A 16,879-nucleotide genomic window follows, 5' to 3' on the forward strand; every position below is an offset into this window, starting at 1 on the left:
CACCAATACTGTATGCAAAAGATTAGTTTCACTTGATTAAAGAGATAACTTAGTAGCTAAATCCTATTGGTCAAATGCATTTGATTAAATTAGCATTACTATGTGTGAGCAACTCTATAAAAGCAGGAGTGTTTGTCAGTTCAGAGGTTAAAGATCTGTCATTGAGAATACATCAGCAATAACCTTAGAGAAGCAACTGTTCCTCTCCATCTGTCTGGAACTTTTTAGAAGTTTATCTCTTTGACTTGGAGTTCACTAATATTCCTTCCAAACACTTTCAGACAGAGACCAATATTCTCAATATTCTGAAAAATGTACACCAGTTACATTGTGCAATACTCAAAGAAGTTACAAAATACCCCAGAGCTCCATCTCAGACTCTACAGCCCCCGGTATATTAAGAGTTAAAAGTTCATGACAGCACGTTAGAAAACTGATCAAGTTTGGCTTTTAAAGGGGCTTCAAGAAAGTATTAGTTTTACCCCTTGTAGACTGCCATTGCAAATGCATCCAAAACTATCACTCAAAAAGGTTATATATTTCTACCAGTAGTGTCTGTTGACCACAGGTAGCATCTAAAAATATTTACCTGCCTCTGAGGAGTCAGTTATGACTAATTATACCTGATTGTACAGAGTGCATGCCAAAATGTCTATCGATCCTAAGTTCTATAATTAAACTGAAAAATCTCTGCCTTATATAGAATTTGATGGGAAAAAACCTGAAAACATATCATTGTAAATAAATCCAGGCACTAGGGGTTAGGGATGTGAACAGTTATGCAAGCAGGTCAGTGCAAGTTATTCATTGTTTCCTCTAACATTTGTTTTTCAGTTAAATACAGATTATGTTTGAATAAATGTGCCACATTATAGAAAGAAAGTTCTGAAATGATTTCTAATTACCTTTAGATATTCTGAAAACTATATATAAACTTGTATATATATATATATATATATATATATATATATATATATACACACACACACACACACATTTATAGCTGCGGTTAACCTATTAGCCACTTTTCTAAGGCATTTGAAATAAACAGTAGCAAGTACAAAGGGGTTTCCTTTAGAAAAAATTAGATTGTTTTATGATGTGTGCAATATCGCTTACAAATAAATACATTACTTTTTGATTAGAGAAAAAACTCCCAAAAATTACAAAATACATTTTATTGTTATGCGCTGTATTACATTTTCAGAAAGTGCAGTTATCGGTAATCAGTTACATAGGAAGATGTCCTAGTGAGTGCATTTTGCAGCACCATCATATCCATCTCTATTCTTGATCATTTTATCATCTTAAAGTTGGATTGTAATTACTTTGCCCCATGATATATTACAGTACTTACAGAGATTTCAAATTATGTTTACATGTGCCATAGAGTGGAGGTTTAATGAAAAGTCAACAGAGACCCCTAGTGGTCATATTTATAGCTGCGGTTAAAACTGCGACAGAAGTAGCTCCTTGGGAGAAATATTATCAGATTATGATACACATAAAAACATTATTGAATCAAATAAAAGTTATAGTACATGGAATATGAAATATCTTAAGAGCAAAGAATTTACATGTTGTACATCTTATAGTGTGCTTTCTCAGATTTTGTCAAATAATCTGCAACGGGTCAGAATCGATGGTCATGTGGCTTGACCAAAACATGTTGTCATGGTGATTCCAGAGTAAATCCCATCTTACCTGTTAATTTTAATATTTACCCTGATCAACCATTATATGTTCTACTGTAAATGTGGTCAAAGTCAGTTCTGTCTACAAACTCAAAAAGAGGAACTCAGAACAAAGCAGTCAAACTTAAAACGTTCTTTTATAACAGCAAAGGCCTGCATTGCACAGATAAAACCCATCCTGTCTCCAGACACTCTTGGTTTAATACGAGTTAAGAGTACTGGTGTGGTCAGAGGACAGCCAAGCCTGGAGTTCATTGTGCAAGGGCTTAGTTTCCAAAACCTGCATTCAAAGTCAGCCATATTGGATTGAATCCAACTATTAAAAAAACAAAACAACAAACAGGCACAACCACGTAAAGTCCTGAGTGCTTTTCCTCCTGCAGTGTGTGCAAAGTGTACAATGAATGGCAGTGCTGAAGATCTTTCCGATAGAATCCAGTGACACCAGTGATGAACGTTTTCAGGGCAGAGCCCCGCTGAAGGTTACGATGGGTAGGCAGAGCAGAGAACAGAAGGTTGGGTTGAGAGGCTGGATCTGAGCAGAGGCCTGGGATTTTCTTAGCCTCCAGTCAGCAGAGCTGTCAGGTTTGTAGCACACAGATATTTCACATCTGGATGAGACAGGAGGACACACAAGGGTTAGAAAACACTTGAGCATGAGTCAGCAGATAAGAAAATGGCACACCTTAAGAGACAATACAATGAGATCAGATGGTAAATTATCTGAAAAATAAAGTTAATTTCTCAGCATGTAGCAGCATTATTTCTATCAAGGAATCTGTTTTATTAATTTCTCATTTGATTCCATACCTGGTGACACTTTGCAGTATCTTCTTTTCATCCTGGTCCAGACAAACAGCAAACGTCGTGTTTCCAGCTCCACTGACCTGCACCTTGTCCACCTTCACCTCAGTCACGGTGAGCTGCTACAAAGATGAGCCAAACAAAAGCAATAAATTTTTGGGTTGGTTAAAGCACTAAGAAAGCTTCACATTTTCTCCATATAGAACCATAAACTTCAAGGTGGTCTATTTGGATTGTAGGTGACAGACCAACACAAAGTTGTGCTTAACTGTGCAGTGAAAGAAATACAAGCAATGTTAGGTTTTTTCTGTGACATGTTGTGTTTCACAATTTTGGTTCCATCTTATCTGAGCACTTTATTTGCACACGCTAGCTATAAAATGGCTTGTGGCAAATTTGCAAAGAGTACTTCCCATAGTTTTCTTTTAACAATGGGAAACTTCCACGATGGCCAGATTTAAAGTGCACAGCCAATAGATGTCCTGTCATAGGTTCTCCTATTGAAGCTGTAGATAGTTTTGCAATTATGTCATACTATTTCAATAACCCTTTGAACACAGCTTGAGGTATTATTTTATAACCCAACCCTGCCTTAAACTTCTAAACAACTTTCTCCTGCACCTGTTTGCTGTGCTCCTTCGTCTTCATAATGATGTTTGAATTAGCTGACTTCTCAAGATAACAGATTAAACTGTTTTTTATGTATGGCATAAAATATAGATAAATCTAAGTGCACTTGTCCCTTCCCAGATTATTTCTTTGAAAAAAATAAAACTTAACCATGTATCATTTTTGTCCCAATTCACAATTATTACAAATTTCTACTGGTTTTCTTAAAATTCCGGTAAAAAGCATTGACATTTGTGGTTTAGTAAAACAAGATGTGGAAAATTTTAAGAGACATGAATACTTTTGCAAGGCATTGTGCAGAAAACAGATTTGTTTTACTTTGGTTAATTATAAGAAATTGAAACCAGCCTTCGCACAACATTTTAAAATGACTGAAAACTCTTAAGTGCGTGAGAGACTGAGCTGTAATGTTGAGAAAACTTTTTTTTTTTTTTGCTAAGGCGCAAAAACAAATATTCTGTGTTGTGGGTTTTTGCTCTATCGAGCCGCTTGTGTGAAAAGCTGCTTTCATTTGTGTTTTTATTTGTGAAATCAGAGCATACGATGCTATCAAAGTCAAATTCAGATCTGCGTCTTTGTAGGCTCAGAGCTGCAAAGTTGTTTGCGACACCGATACGCGACACCGTTCCAACCACAAACCACTGAGACGGGCTGATGTCACGTCAAGCTTACCTGGTTGTAGCCCTTCTTGCTTTTGCCGTTCTGTCTCTTCAGGACCTCAGTCATGGTGAGCTGCAGACACTCCATCTTCGAATCTGGCACAGATTTATGTAAACATTTAGAACACTTTCGCCTCTGACAGAAGTTTCACACACTTCAAGGCTTTCAACATGGAAATATGTTAAAAAGTGACAAATACTGTATATACATCAGATATACTTGGAGACCTTTTACAAATGAGTCTCTTGTCGCAGTCGCAACACTGCTGTAGAAATGCTACAAAAATCAAACCTTTAATTAATTTGAGTTTCTCAGTTTGATGGGGGCGTTTTCCCAGTTTTGGTCACTATGGAGTAACACAAGTACAACAAGCCAATAGGAGTTTGTTAATAAGTCTCATCGAAATAAAACGGGCTCACAGCTATCGACTAGACTGAGGTTAGGCACCCTAACAACAGGAAACTACTTTAGATTAAACCAGCCAGTCAAATCTGACTTTATTGTGAGCGAGGGAAAAGTAAAGCAGTCATCTTTCATCAAACTGTTGGTCCTGTAATTACATGCACTACTCTTTGCTTCATGCAGCTAGAGAAAACTGCTGGTGTATCATTACATAACTTTAAACTGCAGTAACTGTGTGATAGAAAATTAACGTTTTGTAACCTCGGCAAGGCTTGATACCACTAACCAGTCAATCCTGAAGCTGCCAGGACCTCACAAACATCTGTGTGCAAGTTTTCAGCTGATAGCTCTTTGGAAATCCCCTTGTTGGTATAAAAATGCTCTTTAAATTCCATCAGACTATTGCATCTTTGCTATTTGTCCTATATTTAGTTAAGGAAATTCTAACAAAGTGGGTTTTTCTGACAGACTACTGGTTGCACAATGCCTAATTTGGTTCTTTGCCAAGTTACCCATTATTAGTACATGAAACTGGCTCATCTCTTACTTTTCTAGAACAGTTCAAACAAAGGCTAGATGGCATTAACTTAAATATGACCTTTTGTACTGGTCTGAAAATGAGTGCAAAAAGTAGCAAATGTACAATGAAAAACACAAAATGTCCTTCAGACAGCCTGAAGAACCATTATTTCAGACTGCTTAGAAGGATAAAAGAAAAGAGCAGTGTGCGACTCAAAGGTTTTGAACAATACTGCTATTTAAAAAAACAAAACTTTAATCTTCTGTCAGATATAGAAACAAAAATACATGCGCATTAATCTGCAGCCATACATTAGCGCATCAAATAGTGGCCTACCTAGTTCCTCAGGGTTCTTGCATGCTTTGATCAAGTTCATTGAAGTACAGACTTTGGTTTCTCTTTTCCACTGGCTTCTTCCACTAACAACCACCTGAATGAGAAGGAAAGATGGATGAATAAAACACTCTAAAGCAGTGAACACTGACAGTGTAACGCGGGAATCAATAAAACAGAGTTCTGACTAAGAGTGAATAACTGCATACAGCCAATGTGTTGCATTATGTGATGGACACAACATGTAGGGAATGGATGAGTGAAACAGATCTTTTTTTTATCACAAGCTGGAGTTATGATTGAAATATGTGAAAGTTTTGTCTTTTCAAAACAAAACAGATGTGTATCACTAATACCCAACTAGAATGCATGAATGTAATGGTCACGCATATAACGTTGGTGTTGTTCACATCTGATCAGCATGAATTTATCAATATAACATCAAACATTGACCTTTCAAAATGGTTCTTCTTAGCACATTTTATAGGCTGGAATATAGAGAAAATATTTGAAACATTTCAAATCCACCATATTCCATAACACTGAGACGTTTAAACAGCAGAAAGAGCAACTTTGCTGTACTCTGTTTGGCTTTCCTGTTATTGTTTATCTATTGATACTAACGATAGTAGTTTTTCTCCCTTGGTAACAGCGTCCACACAGAAGAGTGTTGTCGTCGGCCTGACCTGGTAGCTTTTAGGTGTGGTTAGCTAAAAAAAAAATCAAACTAAGCTGATTCTAATTAGATTTCTCAGTGCACATCTAGTAAAAATGTTTCAAAAACATTGAAAGTATGTGAGCATGACCTTTTTCAGGACAGAGCACTCGTTTTGAGGATGTGATTTTGCTAGTCTAGTGAAAGTGACAGAAACTGAAAGCAGCTAATTTTATTAAAAGAGGAAAATCAGCAAGAGCTAAAAAAGTGGTGTGCTTTATCACTGAAAAAAAACACATTTAAGACTACAGCTTTTACAGAATGCAGTTTTAACTTGTGATTGTCTTACCCTGTTGTAAACCACCTCCAGTGTAAGAGGCACTGCTTCTCTGTCTCCATCAATGCCGAAGCGTTTGCTGGCAGCACCTGGAATAAAGAACAGGACCTACGTTTAAACCAACATCACAATAACAGTTTGGGTTATATATTAAAGCATAACGCATTCCATTATTAGATATACTACCTATTAAACCAAAATATGTTTTTATGCAATGTTTGGTGCCGGAATTTTTTTTTTCCATATATTAGCTGCAAAGCAAAGGGTGTGGTCAGCTTTCCCTGAATATTTACTTCTGTTTGGAAATGAAAAACCAGAAGTGCAAGCAGCAGTAACTAACGAGGTGAAAGAAGAAGTGACGTTAATGGTGTCATAAAAAAGCAGTTGTTCCTCTTCTATGAATACAGCCCCCATTCATTTTTAACCGATGATGCATTTAACTGCATAAAAATGTGTAGAGGTTGCTAGGTTATGTGCTTGCTTGCGTGCCACACTCACCCATGGCCTTGATGGCTCGTGTTCCTGCGGTGTGACCCAGCTCCAGGGAGTGAACAAACACCTCGGTCCTCCTCTCTCCACATGCCAGCATCAGCTGCAAAAAACCCAAAGTATGAGAATCACTCAGAGGATTGTGGTGAAGCATGTCATTAAGGAGGATGTTTAAAGAAACAAGGGTGCGTATCATAGTTGAGTGAGCGTGAATTACCTCAGCCTGATAAAGCTGGATGAGAGCCGGACGTGCTGCGTAGCGGCAGTAGTACAGAACCAAGTCGGCCAGGATGGGCAGACGCTGCTCATAGGAGCTATCGTAGGAGGCCGACTCAGTTTTTGAGGTTTGCTGAAACAACATTTAAATATGAGCGTAAAGTTCCAGGCAACGCGGTGCAAGCAAGGTTGAAGCATGACATCAGACATCACTAAATCACAGTGCATTCCAAAAGTAATAACGCAGAAACTTTTTATTTTTGTCATGTTACAGCCTTTTTTGTGATTTTATGTGAGAGACCAACAGTGGAATTAAAAGGCCTGGATTATAAGCCTGGTGGGCCACCAGGCTTTGCTTGCACTCCCACCAGGCTAAGCATTGTTAATTTTTTAAAAGTCTTTTTAAAATGTTAGCATTTTTAAGACTTTATAGTTGGTGTTCAGGTGTTAATCTTCCAATCTTTTAATAACACATAATTATCAAGTGATATTTTCAAATTTCCTGTCAAATTTAAACATTTTTTAACTCAAAAACAAGACGGGCCACTGGGCTTGGCAAGTTTTCTGGGGGAAACCTTGAAAGGACATGTTTTTGAATTTGCCTTAGAAATAAAAAAAAAAGTGAATTGAGTCAATGCATTGTTCTGCTTTCTGCAATAGTAGATGTATTTTACAGGCTTCCCTGTATCTCTCTTCCAGCTTTGTACATCTAAACCAAATTCTTCACCCCTTTTTTGCAACATCCAGAGCATCAATGAACAAGAGTTTCAGGTTTTAGCACGTTTTCAATTGATCTGGACTTTGACGGAACCTTTTTAACATTAAGTATGAATATTTAATCAGTTTCACTGTAGCTCTGGCTGTATGTCTAGGCTAATTTTCCTTCTGCAGCATCTCTCGCAGGGATTTTGTTCCAGGACAGATTGACATTTAGCTCCTTACATTTCCCAATCAAAGGCATCCCAACATCATGGTGACACCATTCTCCATAAATACCAAAAAACTTAATTTTGGTTTCATCTGACCAAAGCATAACTTTCCACTTGTTTACTGATTCCCCTAGAAGCATTGTTAGTAAAATACAAATGGGACTTTTATGTGTTTTTTTCTTTTTTTAAGTGGATCTCTTCAGGACCCTCTTCCATAAAGCTAAGATTTGTGCAGTTCACAACAATTGGTAGTCTTTTCAACAGACTCTTCTTTCTGAACAATTAATCAGAATTACAATAGACATCTTGGCTGTGTCTTTCATCATATCTCACAGTGATCCACTCTAATTTAGGTGGAAAGCCATGTCCTGGTGAGTCTGAAGTTGTGTCATACACTTTCCAGTTATTTTAATGGGTAAAAGGGAAAGGTGTCTAAAGAACATTAGAAAACCATGTGTGCCTTTTCTTCCACTTCATAATTATGCACTACTTTGTGTTGCTCTATTACATATTTCAAATAAAACACATTAATGTTTGCAGTTGTAACATGACATGAAGTCACCGCATACCTCAGTAATCACTCAAAATGATAAATACTGAGGTGTTTTTACACCTCAGTAATTGCAAAAAAATTTACTTTTTACTTTCTTTTCACAGAATGTAAAAAGAACAAAAAAAATAACCAGTGAAAGTCGACATTCTGTACCTGGCAGACGACGTTGGTAGGCAACTTGAGGAGACTGAGGGTGTTTCTTTCGTACCACGGGTCCAACATGCCCAGGAGATGTGCAATGTCATTAGTGCTGTCGCCTGTGCCTGTGTGGTTCTGGTCCTAATAAGGCAAAAACAACATGTGTTACTTCACTTTTACATTCCATGTCGGCATCAGTAGTTAGGCAGGTTTAAATGGCTTTGTGAAATCCAGTTATTTTTTCAACCTGTTTATTGGTTTTGCTCTGTGTTGCTGTTGCTATGTTATTGAATGACCTGGGCATATTTGGATCATTTGGGCCCGACCAGCTCAGTCTGTCATGGGTTCAAAGAAGAATTCCCTGAATCCAACTTCACCACTTTATGTTTGACTTTTGTTTTCCTCATTCATCACATTCATGCCTGGAATGTACACACCCGTGATTTACTGACTGACATATTTCATGAGCTAATTCATGGTTTAATTTAAAGTTAAAATTAAAAACTCTGGTGTCCTGTCTTCCTTTATTTTGTATGATTTTCAGGCAGCAGTAACAAAGGTTAGAAACAAAAGACTGAAATTCATAGAGTTCTCAGTCCATCTATGATCATTTAAAAAATATATATAACCATAACATTAATTTTGAATTTACAGAAGAAATTGCAGTTGAAATCTGGCTGGCTTACCAGATAAAGTCATTAAATATTATATCCAAATATTGTATTTGTTTTCAAACTTTTCGCTCTTCCAGAATACCAGTGCAACAACACCTCATCTTTAAGTGTTTCGTCTGACTTGGGTTCTGTGTAAACTGGGTTATCTATAAATACAAATTGTTATTCTCATTTCCCGGAAAACAATTTTAACATTTGCATTGCACAATATTTGCATTTAATAAAAGGCACTTCTAATCTCATCTTTCTGTAGAGTAGATAGTTTTCAGTTTCTTATCTGGAAACTGGAACTGATTGATCCTTGACAGAAAAGCACTGCGTTTACATCAGGGAATTTCCCAATCTATTTTTTTTTTTTACATGGAACCTATGAATAAACAGATAAGAAAAACTTAGGATATTAAATAGTTTAATCAGTTTTTCACTACTCACCCAGGAAAGGCCTGATCCTTTCGGAGATCCAGTTTGAGGCATAGGAGTGGAAGACCTCCGATGACAGAATCCTGAGTCTCTCTTGACCGGCACAAAGTAGAACTGCAGGTTAAAGGCTCTTGTGAGACGAGGACATGTGCTCTCTTTCCTCCTCAAGCTGCTGTAAGCCCGGGCCACCTTCCCTGCTACATGATCCGCACCGAACACCACCACTCTTAACGTGGTACTCTTATTGTCCTCATCGCTGCTCAGGATGGGCCTCCTTCGAAAGCAGATGTGTTGTAGCGCTTGATTTTGGAGCCTTGGCAGAGAATCAGAGCTGAATAATTTCACCTGCTGGGGCAGAGAGTTGGAGCGAGTCTCCCGCACCACCAGAATGTCTTTAGATTCAGAGTTGCCCAAGCTCTTAGCCCTGGAGAGCATCCTGGGATTCTTGGGTTTAATAAATAGTCGGTGGAGGTGCTGGCTGAGGCGAGTCGACACCTTGCTCGACTTCGGAGAATACTTCTCAGCTACAGGAGAGGAGCTGATGTAGTCGTCGGAGTCATCGAAGTAGTCGCTGTCAACCCCAGACGTGACAGAGAAGAGGGAAGGCGGGTAGGACTCGGAGGTCAGAGACATGGTGGAGAACATGGAGTCTTTGGAGGTGGTAGAGGTGGAGGAGATAGTGGAAAAGGTAGAGACACGGTGACTGCCGTTACAGACTAGAGCAGAACCCACTTCTCGACCTTCCTCGTCATCTTCGGTCCCATCCTGCTCGTCATCAGAATCATCCTCCTTTTCCTCCACAGCCTCCTCAGAGGCGCCAAATTCATCAACGTCAAGGTCCACAATGGTGTGGAGAACGTCTGTTCAAGTCAAAAACATTCAGATCAGCTGTGGAGAATATTAGAAAAGCATCTAGATTGTAACTGTATTAAGCTGTAGAATTTACCGAAGTTATCCTTTTCCCAGTGAAACATGTACGTTTTGGCTGTGGGTAAAGGTAAAGTCTGAAGGTTTCCTGGAAATGAGCAAAGAACAAGTGGAATATGGTCAGATTCCAGCTCACATGGTAATATCTTTTTATGTTAGATCAGGAGATACACAGAGAAATTTACTGATGACCAAAATCAACTAACTTTACTCATCTGGTCCAGATTGGTAATCGGTGTGTCCAAAATTAAAGATTGGATATTTTTCCACTGAATGAACACAGTGGAAACGGATATTACACAGTCATAAACATGACATAGCACCTGTCATGAACATGAAGGTGTCTTCATGAATGTTTATGACTATCATGAAGTGTCATTTGGTATATACTGACACTTTTATAGTTGCATTAGAAGTGTCAACTTACCATTATTTGGTAAATAATGACTTTTATGCAAAATAATTACATTAAAAGTCAATTAAAAAAACTTTGTTTATGACAATGCGATGTCAAACAAAACACACCCCTTCAAATATAGTGTACCTTTAAAATGAAGCGACAGGAAGTGCAGAAAGGTGTTAGAAGCTTCTACAGAAGAATGCCAGGTGTTCATTTAGACAGCTATGTTTACACAGAGGGTGAGATTTCATCAAATAACAGGAAGCTAAACCTATTACAGCCAAGTTAATCGGCTTTAGTCTTCTGAAGAGCCCAGCTCTTTCTGTTATGGATCTTGGATTGAGTCCTTGGATTAGGAAAATGTTAGCAATCCTTCCAGCCATATCCTAAACCTCTTGCTTATTGCTAAGCATCATCTTACCATCAGACATCCTCCCATTAGACAAAGGGATTTTAAGTGTCTTCCTCAAACGCTCCAGTTCTTGGATAACATGACTTCGAGCTGTACCCGGATCACTCATGGCGGCCGTCTCCAAGATGTCGCTCACCAAGAAGAAAATCTCCTTCAGCTCGCTCACAGTTTTTGGCTACAAAAGTAAAAATTTTAAATTAAACGTGTTTTCTCTCATGTTTTATGGTACACAAAGGACTTTGCGTCCAGCTTTGGGAGCGTACCTCCAGGGCCTTGTGGATAATTTGCAGAGGATACTTGGTGCCCAGCGCAGACTGGAAGGCGTGTTTAATCAAGGTGATGTAGGTGTCTTTCTGCGAGTGCTGAATGCGACTCAGCTGCTCGGCCACGGCGAGAAAGTCGGCAGGAACCTCATCGGGGTTCATCAGCAGCACAGTACTGCTGGCAGCAGAGAGATAGAGTCAGGCAGAGTTCAGTGTCACGCAGGGAGTGATGCAAACAGGATGCTACATGGTTGTTTATGAGATTATCCGTGTGAGGAAGGGTGAGAATGGGGGATTTCCAAGATCAAAACAGTTCTCCCCAGAACAGGAGATACTATTAAAGTAGTTCGAGAAAACAGTGTGGGCAGCAGTTCCATTTTTTACTGTGTTAAAGTGTGACATCACATCAGATATAGAACCATTAGAAATTAAAAGCAGAAGTTGCAGAGCTAAATCATATTCTAATTTGGACAGAACATGAATAGTCCTTTGCAAAAAGACTATTTACAGCCACAAGCTTTAATGTTGGGATTTTAGGTGACAGATCAACATGTAAAAAGTGAAGAGTGGTAGGTTAAATTAAATCCAATGCAACCAACTGGCTTCAGAAGAAACCTGATTAGCACACAGAGTCAATCTGTGTCCAATTTAACATCAGCTTAAATTTAGCTGAAGGTTCCAGAAGGTTATTAGAGAATGTTAAAGAACAAGAATCATGAAGACCAAAGAACACAGCAGACAGGGAGAGCTTTTTTAAACCCTGCCTTAAACCCTTGAAAAAGAGTCTAAAGCAATCAAAAACATGGCGTCTACAAACTGAGTGTTCATCAAATCTGGTGTGGTAAGGAGAAAGCCATAAGCAGTTGTGTAGGGGAAGAAAGTGCTCTGATCAAAGGAGATGCAAACTGTTTGACCTACATGCAAAACACAGTATGGAGGAAAATGCACATCATCCTTAACACACCATTGCAATAGTGAATGGTGGCACTGACACCATCATGTTATGGGGACAATGAATTCAGAGTTGATAGAAAAAACGGATGAAGTTAAAAACGGGGAAATCTTTGGGGGGAAAACTTATTGGAGGCAGTAAAACACTTCAGACTGGACTGGATGCTCAACTTAGAACATTGCAAAAAAAATGGATAGATGGAAATTTGCCAGATTTTGTTGTTGGTCAGTCACCTAAAATACATTTTAAGCCTGTGAGAATAACACCATAGATTCTTATGTACATTTTTCAATATGCTACAGCGAAAGGAATTTGTTTTATATTATAAAGTCTTTAGCAAATGTTAAGTTCCAGGTAGGAACTACACAATGTGCACATACATGGTCTTTGAAGTATAGTCCGAGCTGTTCAGACCCTGCTCTTCTCTAACCAGCCTCTGAAAGGAAATTCCTGTGAGAAAAGTGAAAAAAAAAATAAAAGCAGATAATCAGCCGAGATCAGTACAGCCACCTTTAAGGTATAACTACCTACTACCCAACAGACATTCATTCAGATTATTCAAATTATTTCATTCAGTTTATCTGATGGCATTTCCATTGGTTGTTTCTGTAAACTTCACTGCTCCACTGTTCCTGATTTTTGTTCCGTAGAGGTTACAGATACATCCGCTTTCACAGAAGAAGAAGAAGTGCCCACAAATCCCGAAGCTGGGACTTCATTCTGTCCCGCCCTGATGCTGCAGTTCACAAAATCATCATCTTAAATGCAAAGCCTAAACTTGCCACCAGGGGGAGTGCTCTCCTAATAACTGCAAACATTTATTAAGGTCGTCCTGTAAGAAACGAAAAGAATCTGAAACTAGTGTCTCTTTGTATTTACCAGGTGCCTTGATCTCCATCTGCAGCATGGAGAGGAGCTCTCTGCACACACTGCAGTACGGCTCCGGCCAAGTGAGGAAGCTGTAAAACACCTCCAAGGCTTCCTCCAGGAGCTCAGTGTCTGGGGGACAATATGGAGTCTGCAACCAAAACATAAATGAGATATTTAGCTAAACAAAATTATTGCTCTGGGATAGGCTAAATGAACATATTAGCTACATTACTCGCATTTAAAAGTGCAATTTCATATTTTTCTTTCTTGTATTTCCACTGCTTGTTGTAATTAGTTACTTTAGGTGCATCACTTTGAACATTTTTTTCTAGCTTGCGTGTAACACTTCAAACTAACCTCATGAAGGTTTCAGTAGAGGAACTACAAAAGGTGACCTGATGAACAGAGTTTTCCTACGTGTGCTTTGGATGGTAAATCGTTTTTCTTTGGCTAAAAAAGGTTAGCTGTGCTGATGACATTTGCATTTGGAGAGGTCGTACCTGCAGCAGGGTGGAAGTGAACATAATGGCGAGCGGCGCCACCAGTTCATACTGACACTGATCCTGAGCCTGGACACACACACAGGGAAAAAGAGATGCTTAGTGAGCACTGAATTAATATCATTCTGCAGTGTGAAGGATCTCTTTGAACGGGTGGTCACCTCTTTAGTCTTCCTGATGATCTGTTGCAAAAGGATGAGGAAGTTCTCAGGATCTCTTTTGACGAGCTCCTCCAAGCTCCAGCGATTCATCGACTGACCAGCAGAGCACATCAGCACTGAAATGCGGTAGCGAGCACAACACATGTGTGTGATATAAATGGGACCGAGTTAATAGATCAATCTTTTTTTAAATAGAGTAGGCATAAATAGGGTGCTTGATTTTAAACGACTTGATAGAAATAGAAATAGGAGCAATGCAAGATGAAAGGGAAAATAAAAACAATAATTAACAAGTGTCTTTTAACATAAAGTAATAAATTGTGAGACTAATGCAAAGTTGCATGACTAAGAACAAACCATGTTTAGAAGACTTTGTATTATATCTGTAATGTGACAGCAGTAACTCCTCTGTTCCACATGTCATTCTTTGTGATTTATCCAGAACATTAAAAATGACCAATTAATGCAACCATGCCAATCTTTGCACACCCTGCTTGACCATTGTAGCTTTTTGCCACCATTTGGGGCAGCCTATTAAGTTGGGTTGAATAACTGGAAGCATTAGTTATTCTTCCTCGACTCACTACACTGCCTTCTGTCTTATCTAGACATATTCGCTTCATTTTTGAAGCACAGCTACTCTTGTATAGTAGATGTGTATTAGTCTTAAGTAAAAGCAATGCATAATAATGGACTGGCTAGACAAAAATACAATCACATTAACAAATTAACTTCTTTGAAATCAGTTGTTTAATTAAATAGCAATTCAATACAATGTTAGAAAACATTGCAATTAATTTTATAATCATGACAACATCAAAACAGAGTCTTCAAGACTCCAAATGTCAGTAGCAACATGTTTTAATGGTGTGTTTTGTCACCTTTATATAGCAACCTGTACACGATCTAGTTATATATCTGATTGTACAAGATAATTTAGATGTGTTTCCTGTTGCAAAAAATTGTAAATAAGTTTACCATCTATACATACAGATTTACAACAACAAATTGCAAAATAAAGAAGCGCTACAATAAAATATGTTGCGTGACTAGAAGATAATTAAAACTTTTAGAATAGACCCTCTCAGCAAAGATTTAAAAATTTTTAAGAAATACCGTGTGCTTGATAAATGAACAAGTAAATGTTCTGTTTTACCGAGCAATTGAAGTGTTTCAACAGTTTGAAACAGAAAGTCGAAAACAACAACAGAGAATCAAGATTACCCCGTTTAAAACCACACTCACTTGATATGTTTCACACCTACAAAGCCAGCTGAAAGGTGAAAGTACCTCTGCAACAATAACTCTCCAAGTGTGCATGTATCTTTAGAGCTCAGATTCCAATTGAACAACAAAACTTAGTTTATTAATGTTACACAGAAATATTTGTAGATGACACATCAGAACGTTTCTGCTCTAAATAGCTATGATGGTTATCTCCAAAAACATTGAAGAATTTGTTTCATAATCACTTGATTTACTGGCAGCTCTTTAGGTGCCTAATTTAAAAATTAAACTTCTACCTTTACATTATACTGGTACTCTTTAAATTTGATCCTTTTTGCACTTTACATGAATAGTACAAACAAGTAAGTAATCACAGTGCAGGCTTACATTATCCTTAGAAAGATGCCCTGAAAAAACCTCAAGCTTCAGCTCGAGATTCAATCAGATTTGGGTCGATCAAGGTAAAAACCCTGCTATGTACTTCTGTAGTGTTTCATTCTGTGTCACTGGTTGACGTACATGCGACAAAATGTTGATCCTCCGCCTTTGTTTTTTTTATGCTGTGCGCCGCTGTAACTCCTACCTCATGACGCCTCACTCAGTGCGGTGTGTGCCAACCACTTCCTCCCAGCTGTCTATTTCACGCTACTTCCTCCAACCCCCAATAATACGCTGCTCGGTAGACCTGAAAGCAACAGTGTCACCGCCAACAACAACATGCTCAAACATCTATGTGTTTATATGTAGTGAGAGCTGTTGCTTGGGATGCCTGTGGCGATAGCGAAGGGTGCTAAGAGGGCGCAAACTGCTGCCTTTTGCAAGAGTCAATCTCGAGGTTCGGGTGTAAATATTACTCAGAAAATGGACAGCTTTTTAATTTCTGAGAAACAGAAGCGCAATCCCACAAATTTGCTACAACACTTAAGAACAGCCTAAGGCCCGAACATCGCAGTATGTACCAAGTTTCCTCTATACTGCAATCTTGACACACATTTCAAAAACAGTAGTATATTGGGAGTTTGACTTTGTACTCTTGTTGTGTTGTGTCATATAATCAAACATTACTTAGCACAGGGGTGTGAAACTCCAGCCCTCAAGGGCCGGTGTCCTGCAGTTTTTAGATGTGCCACAGCTACAAAACACTGGAATGAAATGGCTTAATTACCTCCTTCTTGTGTAGATCAGTTCTCCAGAGCCTTGCTAATGACCTAATTATTCATTAGGTTTGTTCGTTCGTCTTCCCCCCCCCGGACTTTATACGTCTTACCCTCATCTTATGTACGTTCGTACGTTCGTTCGTTCGTTTGCCTGCCCCACTCCACTCCAGCCGACATTTCCCGTATTCTCAAACCCAAAGCTTGACAGGTATGGGGCAAGGTGAGAATTCATCTATTAACCTGACTGAAGATGAATACATAAACTAAAAACTGGAGCATAGACATTTTTAATAAACGTATTTGTGAGCCTGCCTCTTTATTATTAAATTGAATATAATTTCAGATTTTTGTATAACTTCAGGCTAACTTAGAAAGTGAGCTATTATTGTTACAGGTTAGTTTTCTAAACTACAAAAAAGTAACTGTTAGAGAGGCTTAAAAATGAAAAATTGGACTGATATTGATATCCGATAATAACACCGGTGTTATGCCAGATTTACCAATATTTTATTTTTTTATATTTTTATCCGATTACTCGATTAATTGTAAGAATAAT

At 38.4% G+C, this 16,879-nt stretch overlaps 1 protein-coding gene across 6 annotated transcripts in view; it reads right to left on the reverse strand.

Annotated features, from left to right (window-relative positions):
- Positions 1-1,163: 1,163 nt before the first annotated feature.
- Positions 1,164-16,879, reverse strand: part of pik3r5 (phosphoinositide-3-kinase, regulatory subunit 5) — a 28,834-nt gene continuing 13,118 nt past the window's right edge. For 5 of the 6 annotated variants that reach the window (XM_028018782.1, XM_028018785.1, XM_028018783.1 and 2 more), the window contains exons 3-18: positions 13,940-14,055; positions 13,779-13,847; positions 13,288-13,426; positions 12,789-12,858; positions 11,457-11,634; positions 11,203-11,368; positions 10,401-10,469; positions 9,467-10,314; positions 8,376-8,501; positions 6,742-6,873; positions 6,534-6,627; positions 6,048-6,124; positions 5,047-5,140; positions 3,801-3,883; positions 2,505-2,620; positions 1,164-2,305 (exon numbers count right to left, since the gene is read on the reverse strand). In XM_028018782.1, the coding sequence (XP_027874583.1) occupies positions 2,155-2,305; positions 2,505-2,620; positions 3,801-3,883; positions 5,047-5,140; positions 6,048-6,124; positions 6,534-6,627; positions 6,742-6,873; positions 8,376-8,501; positions 9,467-10,314; positions 10,401-10,469; positions 11,203-11,368; positions 11,457-11,634; positions 12,789-12,858; positions 13,288-13,426; positions 13,779-13,847; positions 13,940-14,055 (2,528 nt within the window). In that variant the 3' untranslated portion in view covers positions 1,164-2,154. The remainder of the gene's footprint in view (positions 2,306-2,504; positions 2,621-3,800; positions 3,884-5,046; positions 5,141-6,047; positions 6,125-6,533; positions 6,628-6,741; positions 6,874-8,375; positions 8,502-9,466; positions 10,315-10,400; positions 10,470-11,202; positions 11,369-11,456; positions 11,635-12,788; positions 12,859-13,287; positions 13,427-13,778; positions 13,848-13,939; positions 14,056-16,879) is intronic. The other variant, XM_028018787.1, reaches the window with a different exon arrangement.

This window comes from Xiphophorus couchianus, chromosome 5, assembly GCF_001444195.1.
Source record: "Xiphophorus couchianus chromosome 5, X_couchianus-1.0, whole genome shotgun sequence".
Lineage (NCBI taxonomy): Eukaryota > Metazoa > Chordata > Actinopteri > Cyprinodontiformes > Poeciliidae > Xiphophorus > Xiphophorus couchianus.